This window comes from Xenopus tropicalis, chromosome 3 (assembly GCF_000004195.4).
Source record: "Xenopus tropicalis strain Nigerian chromosome 3, UCB_Xtro_10.0, whole genome shotgun sequence".
Lineage (NCBI taxonomy): Eukaryota > Metazoa > Chordata > Amphibia > Anura > Pipidae > Xenopus > Xenopus tropicalis.
In genome coordinates, this window is record NC_030679.2 from 1,291,581 (window position 1) to 1,299,335 (window position 7,755).

General features: G+C 48.0%; 1 protein-coding gene across 1 annotated transcript; it reads right to left on the reverse strand.

Moving 5' to 3' along the window:
- Positions 1-7,155, reverse strand: sult6b1l (sulfotransferase 6B1-like). The gene is given in 6 exon segments (NM_001126614.1): positions 1-757; positions 1,889-2,075; positions 2,276-2,370; positions 5,352-5,478; positions 5,799-5,995; positions 6,972-7,155. Coding segments are annotated over 6 exon segments (861 nt in total). The 5' UTR covers positions 7,111-7,155; the 3' UTR covers positions 1-641.
- Positions 7,156-7,755: the final 600 nt, after the last annotated feature.

The following is a 7,755-nucleotide window of genomic DNA, read 5'->3' on the forward strand; positions in this document are numbered from 1 at the left end:
TGAGAAGAAGAAGTTCTATAGTTTATTCAGTGTATAAAGCAAACAGTACAGTTCACCCCATTAATCTTCCCCGGTTTTGCAGAAAAGCAACACAACACACAAGTTAGGATTTTTGCCCATAAGCAGAGCTGAATGTATCTAAAGTGACTGCAGAGAGTGCAAGTTAAACAACAGCCTTGGGATGGGACCAACGTGCTAGTGCTGTATGTTAGCAGGGATGGGGAAGCAATATAATGAGCACTGCAGGCTTCCTGAGAGGCAGTTGATGGGGGAAGATAATAAATCCGCACCGGCTCTTTCCTGTAGGTGTAACTAAGCCTTGACTCTGCCTTAACCAGGGAGGCTCCATTGACCAGCACAGCCCCCCAACTTCTACAGTAATGGGGGGGCTTCAAACCAACCAGCCTTCGCCCTAAATGTCAGCCCTGAGATAATGATAAATTGGAAAGTGTCCATTACACCTGGGTTGGACTGTTCCCCTAACGATAAAGTGCTTTTCATTTCTCTGATTAATAAGAACGTTGCATCTAATTAACATTAAAGGAAGGATTTGGGGGTGCATAGTTTCCTATGGGGGGGCTGTAACATTTTGTTTAGTCTCAGACATACAGGGATTCTGTAACAGCATCGGCCCCGCTCTGCTACTCGTACACGATGCTCTTGGCCAGGCAGCTGGAATCCATCTTGGCCTTGTACTCCTCGTCCAGCAGTCGGTTCTGTTTGGGCGTGAAATATTGTTTCCAATCACCGACCGTCCCTGGAACAGAAGCAGTTGGTCACATTGGTGTACGCTCCGGGCAGGTTTATAGGGCAAATAATTCCCATTGACCAGAAAGTGAGAAAGAGACACAAGCTATTCTCAGGCAGTCTCTTCTGTTGCTGTGCAACACCAAATTAAAGTGTTACATCTTGTCCTACTGTGTCCATCTCACTCTACTGTCCCCATCTCACTCTACTGTCTCCATCTTGCCCTACTGTCCCCATCTTGCCCTACTGTCCCCATCTTGCCCTACTGTCTCCATCTTGCCCTACTGTCTCCATCTTGTCCTACTGTCTCCATCTTGCCCTACTGTCTCCATCTTCTCCTACTGTCTCCATCTTGTCCTACTGTCCCCATCTTGTCCTACTGTCTCCATCTTGCCCTACTGTCTCCATCTTGTCCTACTGTCTCCATCTTGCCCTACTGTCTCCATCTTTCCCTACTGTCCCCATCTTGCCCTACTGTCTCCATCTTGTCCTACTGTCCCCATCTTGCCCTACTGTCCCCATCTTGCCCTTTTGTCTCCATCTTGCCCTACTGTCCCCATCTTGCCCTACTGTCTCCATCTTGCCCTACTGTCTCCATCTTGCCCTACTGTCCCCATTTTGTCCTACTGTCTCCATTTTGTCCTACTGTCCCCATCTTGCCCTACTGTCTCCATCTTGTCCTACTGTCTCCATCTTGCCCTACTGTCTCCATCTTGCCCTACTGTCTCCATCTTGCCCTACTGTCTCCATCTTGCCCTACTGTCTCCATCTTGCCCTACTGTCCCCATCTTGCCCTACTGTCCCCATCTTGCCCTACTGTCCCCATCTTGCCCTTTTGTCTCCATCTTGCCCTACTGTCCCCATCTTGCCCTACTGTCTCCATCTTGTCCTACTGTCTCCATCTTGCCCTACTGACCCCATCTTGCCCTACTGTCTCCATCTTGCCCTACTGTCTCCATCTTGCCCTACTGTCTCCATCTTGCCCTACTGTCTCCACGTTGCTCCACTGTCTCCATCTTTTCTTAATGTCTCCATATTGCCCTACTATATTTGCTATCCAAAACTGTTCCTACCCATGACTACTTATTTTGGGGCCCCACTTGCCCCTATCAGCACCCTACACAGACAGATCTGCCCATACCCTTCCTGAAGATGAGCTTCTTGTTGGTAGTTAGAGCGCACACCATGCTGTTTGGGTCGCTGTTCTCTCGCTCCACGTTGGTTTTCATCTCGCCGAACGAGGTTTTTTTGCAGATCTCACTGATTTCATTGTCGCTGAGATTGATGCCGAGAAAAGAGCTGATTTTCCTAACAGATTTGGGGAGATCCTAACGGTCCAACACACAAACAGTTGAACAGATTAAAACGTAGCAACGTACAATGATAATTATGCTCCGCCCACATTTTATTTCCTGAGCTTTAATAATATTCTTTATATTTATTTTTATTATTATTCTGTTTATTTGTAGTGTCCCCTCTTCGGATATTTCTGCTGAATTAATCAATAGTCAAATGAACAAAATCTCACCTTTTTCATGGCCTCGTAGTACAAGAAGAGAGTTGACATTTCGTTCCTGTGCTCCTCCCACCCCAGAATGTGCTCGAACCACGAGCCGCACACCACTGTGCATGTAGAGAGAACATTGCAATTAGTGAAGTCAATCATAATCTGTAGTAAGTCTGCCCACTGTTATAGCCGGCCCACTCTTATAGCCAGCCCACTTTTATAGCCGGCCCACTGTTATAGCCGGCCCACCGTTATAGCCAGCCCACTCTTATAGCCAGCCCACTCTTATAGCCAGCCCACAGTTATAGCCAGCCCACTCTTATAGCCAGCCACTATTATAGCCGGCCCACTGTTATAGCCGGCCCACTGTTATAGCCAGCCCACTGTTATAGCCAGCCCACTGTTATAGCCAGCCCACTCTTATAGCCGGCCCACTGTTATAGCCAGCCCACTCTTATAGCCGGCCCACTGTTATAGCCGGCCCACTGTTATAGCCAGCCCACTCTTATAGCCAGCCACTATTATAGCCAGCCCACTGTTATAGCCGGCCCACTGTTATAGCCAGCCCACTCTTATAGCCAGCCACTATTATAGCCGGCCCACTGTTATAGCCGGCCCACTGTTATAGCCGGCCCACTGTTATAGCCAGCCCACTTTTATAGCCAGCCACTATTATAGCCGGCCCACTGTTATAGCCAGCCCACTTTTATAGCCAGCCACTATTATAGCCGGCCCACTGTTATAGCCGGCCCACTCTTATAGCCAGCCCACTATTATAGCCAGCCCACTATTATAGCCGGCCCACTGTTATAGCCAGCCCACTGTTATAGCCAGCCCACTGTTATAGCCAGCCCACTCTTATAGCCAGCCACTATTATAGCCAGCCCACTGTTATAGCCAGCCCACTGTTATAGCCAGCCCACTGTTATAGCCGGCCCACTCTTATAGCCGGCCCACTGTTATAGCCGGCCCACCGTTATGTGACATCCTTGTGTTCCAAGTGACGCCGTTTCCTGGTACTGAGATTGCAACACATTTGCCGGCCGGCGTATTGGCAGCCAATGAGCGTTCCTTCCCGGTGAGCGTTGCACCAGAGAGAGAGCTACTGAGAAGCGCAGAGAGGAAATATCTCCACGTGCCGATAACTTATCTTTATTATCCCTTTATATCTTATTGCCCGTTAAATTAACAACTGGCAATGTTTCATATTCATTACTCTAACGATTCAATGTAATATATCTGTATGGGCTTTGTTTCATGCAGAACTTTCTGTGCTTACTGTGTCTCTCATTGGTATCGGACCAATGACCGGTTCTAGGTCAACTTATGGTTAGGGCCCCCTTAGCCCATAACAAGGTTACAGATATATAGAAACATTGGGGTAACAGTCACCCCGCTATAGTTCCAGGGGTACCCAGGGCACAAATCAGCACTCACCCCAAATCCCCCCTAACTGGCCTTCAGGCTGGGCCCCCTTAGCCCATAACAAGGTTACAGATATATAGAAACATTGGGGTAACAGTCACCCTGCTATAGTTCCAGGGGTACCCAGGGCACAAATAAGCACTCACCCCAAATCCCCCCCTAACTGGCCTTCAGGCTGGGCCCCCTTAGCCCATAACAAGGTTACAGATATATAGAAACATTGGGGTAACAGTCACCCTGCTATAGTTCCAGGGGTACCCAGGGCACAAATAAGCACTCACCCCAAATCCCCCCCTAACTGGCCTTCAGGCTGGGCCCCCTTAGCCCATAACAAGGTTACAGATATATAGAAACATTGGGGTAACAGTCACCCCGCTATAGTTCCAGGGGCACCCAGGGCACAAATAAGCACTCACCCCAAATCCCCCCCTAACTGGCCTTCAGGCTGGGCCCCCTTAGCCCGTAACAAGGTTACAGATATATAGAAACATTGGGGTAACAGTCACCCCGCTATAGTTCCAGGGGTACCCAGGGCACAAATAAGCACTCACCCCAAATCCCCCCCTAACTGGCCTTCAGGCTGGGCCCCCTTAGCCCATAACAAGGTTACAGATATATAGAAACATTGGGGTAACAGTCACCCCGCTATAGTTCCAGGGGTACCCAGGGCACAAATAAGCACTCACCCCAAATCCCCCCTAACTGGCCTTCAGGCTGGGCCCCCTTAGCCCATAACAAGGTTACAGATATATAGAAACATTGGGGTAACAGTTACCCCGCTATAGTTCCAGGGGTACCCAGGGCACAAATAAGCACTCACCCCAAATCCCCCCCCTAACTGGCCTTCAGGCTGGGCCCCCTTAGCCCATAACAAGGTTACAGATATATAGAAACATTGGGGTAACAGTCACCCCGCTATAGTTCCAGGGGTACCCAGGGCACAAATAAGCACTCACCCCAAATCCCCCCCCTAACTGGCCTTCAGGCTGGGCCCCCTTAGCCCATAACAAGGTTACAGATATATAGAAACATTGGGGTAACAGTCACCCTGCTATAGTTCCAGGGGTACCCAGGGCACAAATAAGCCCCCAAATCCCCCCCTAACTGGCCTTCAGGCTGGGCCCCCTTAGCCCATAACAAGGTTACAGATATATAGAAACATTGGGGTAACAGTCACCCCGCTATAGTTCCAGGGGTACCCAGGGCACAAATAAGCACTCACCCCAAATCCCCCCCTAACTGGCCTTCAGGCTGGGCCCCCTTAGCCCATAACAAGGTTACAGATATAGAGAAACATTGGGGTAACAGTCACCCTGCTATAGTTCCAGGGGTACCCAGGGCACAAATAAGCACTCACCCCAAATCCCCCCCCTAACTGGCCTTCAGGCTGGGCCCCCTTAGCCCATAACAAGGTTACAGATATAGAGAAACATTGGGGTAACAGTCACCCTGCTATAGTTCCAGGGGTACCCAGGGCACAAATAAGCCCCCAAATCCCCCCCTAACTGGCCTTCAGGCTGGGCCCCCTTAGCCCATAACAAGGTTACAGATATATAGAAACATTGGGGTAACAGTCACCCCGCTATAGTTCCAGGGGTACCCTGCTGTGTGTGATTGGCTACAGCTTGGGAATGACTAAATAGCAGTAACTCATACATTCAGTGGTATTTACCTTGTCCGTTTAGGAACATATTGTAGAACGCGTGCCAGGATTCGATGGTGGGGAGGTTGGGGTTGTCTTTGTAGTAGTGGAACAAGGAGACGGCTGTGTCTTTTGGGTTTCTTATGATGTAAATAGCCTGAGAGATAGAGAGAGAAACATCCAGTTTGTGTACATGTGGTACAACAAATCATTTATATTTCTTCATAATTTACCCTTTGCCACACCCATTAGAATTTCTGCCAACTGGCCAAGGACAATGGGGGTCTCTGAGGTGAGAACGGAAGTAACAAGATTGGGCAACAAGGAATTATTTTGAAATATAGAACTGTAATTTAGTTTTATAGACTAGGATACTATTAAAGGCAGTAATAAAACCCACGTAAGGTTCCTTATATTCATAGGTGAAGTCCAAAGGTACTCAGTGCCCGGACACCGACTCCATGATAAGGGTCTCACCTTGCATTTCCTGTCCTTGAAGTCACTTGGAATCATGTCATAGCTCAGGTGGGTTGGGATGATCCTCCTGCCAGCGATGGACTTCAGTTCCTCCAGCTTTCCGACATCTCCAAACTCAATAGGAGAAGTTATGGAGACCTTGTTGGGGGCTTTGGTGTTGTAGAGTTGCCTCAGAATTTCTGCCAGCCAATGGGTGCCTAGAATGAAGGGGGTAACAATAAACTTCCAGGTAAACCTCAAACCATTGTTAGGGCACTGACATTTGTAAACCCCTAAATCCAATGAATACAACGATAAAGACAAGAGAGATCTAAGAGAGAAGATCTCAACCTTGCTGGGGGCTTTGGTGTTGTAGAGCTTCCTCAGAATTTCCGCCAGCTAATGGGTGCCTAGAATGAAGGGGGTAACCTCAAACCATTGTTAGGGCAGTGCCATTTGTAAACCCCTAAATAGAATCAATACAACGATAAAGACTATCTAAGAGAGAAGATCTCAACCTTGTTGGGGGCTTTGGTGTTGTAAAGTTGCCTCTGAATTACTAACAACCAATGGGTGCCTAGAATGAAGGGGGTAACCTCAAACCATTGTTAGGGCAGTGACATTTGTAAACCCCTAAATAGAATGAATACAATGTTAAAGACTATCTAAACCAGAAGATCTCAACCTTGATGGGGGCTTTGGTAGTGTAGAGGTGCCTCTGAATTACTAACAACCAATGGGTGCCTAAAATGAAGGGGGTAACCTTAAACCATTGTTAGGGCACTGCCATTTGAAAACCCCTAAATAGAATGAATACAGTGTTAAAGACTCTCTAAACCAGAAGATCTCAACCTTGTTGGGGGCTTTGGTTTTGTAGAGGTGCCTCTGAATTACTAACAGCCAATGGGTGCCTAGAATGAAGGGGTAACGAAAGACTTCCAAGTAATCCTCAAACCATTGTTAGGGCACTGCCATTTGTAAACCCCTAAATCCAGTGAATACATTGTTCAAGACTATCTAAGACAGAAGATCTGAAACTTGTTGGGGGCTTTGGTGTTGCCTCAGAATCTCTACCAGCCAATGGGTGCCTAGTCAGGAACCTAAGGGTGGGCATATTTCCCCCAATGCAATGCTATTGTTGCCTATTCTCCATCTATCTCTCCATGGACACGGGGGGGGGGGTGGAATACTTACCGGACTTTGGGTAGGACACCAGCAGAAGGTCATCATCCCTAGCTTGGAAGTTGTTGAGGGATCTCAGCAGAGTGGCTGAGGATTTGGTAGTGAAGGGGACTCCATTGAAGATATGAATGAGGTCCGACTGGGCCGACATGGTGCTAGGCTGGAGCAGATGGTACTTGTGGGATGCACTGCTGGGATGCAACGGCAACCTGCCCGGCGCTGGGCCTTTATATACAGGAGGACGGGGGGTGGAATCTTACTGTTACCCAATATTTTCTTTCAGTCAATAATTAGCAAACAAACTTATCGGGCAGTTTATGGCGCTTTATGACTCTGACTCGTTGTATAATTATCGACTGCAACTTCTTGGTATTAGAGTCGAGCTGAAGGTCTTGTCGTATAATATTAACATTTAAAGAAACCCAGTCACCTTCTCATTAATGGGCCATAATTAGTCTTCTTATCTGCCCATGACTAGAATCTCTCTGATAAAGGGGGTAAAATTCAATACCAAGTGAGAGTGTTGGGAGGAATGTGGCGGGGCGCTGTGATAGAACGATATATTAAGGGTATCCATAGGAATCTGCGTCATTGGCCAGTCAACAAGTTCACATTTCCCAGCATGCTCTCTGTTTTCAATGTAACTCCCTGAGCACCAAACATATACCTGGTTCTTGTGAGGTTCTGGAAGATCTAATGCCCATAGGTGGCAAAGGGGTCTTACTTGGGTCTAAAGTCCACTGTTTGTGATCCCACTCAGGACTGCATGTCACTGGTGTTTCTGGCTCACCTGAGG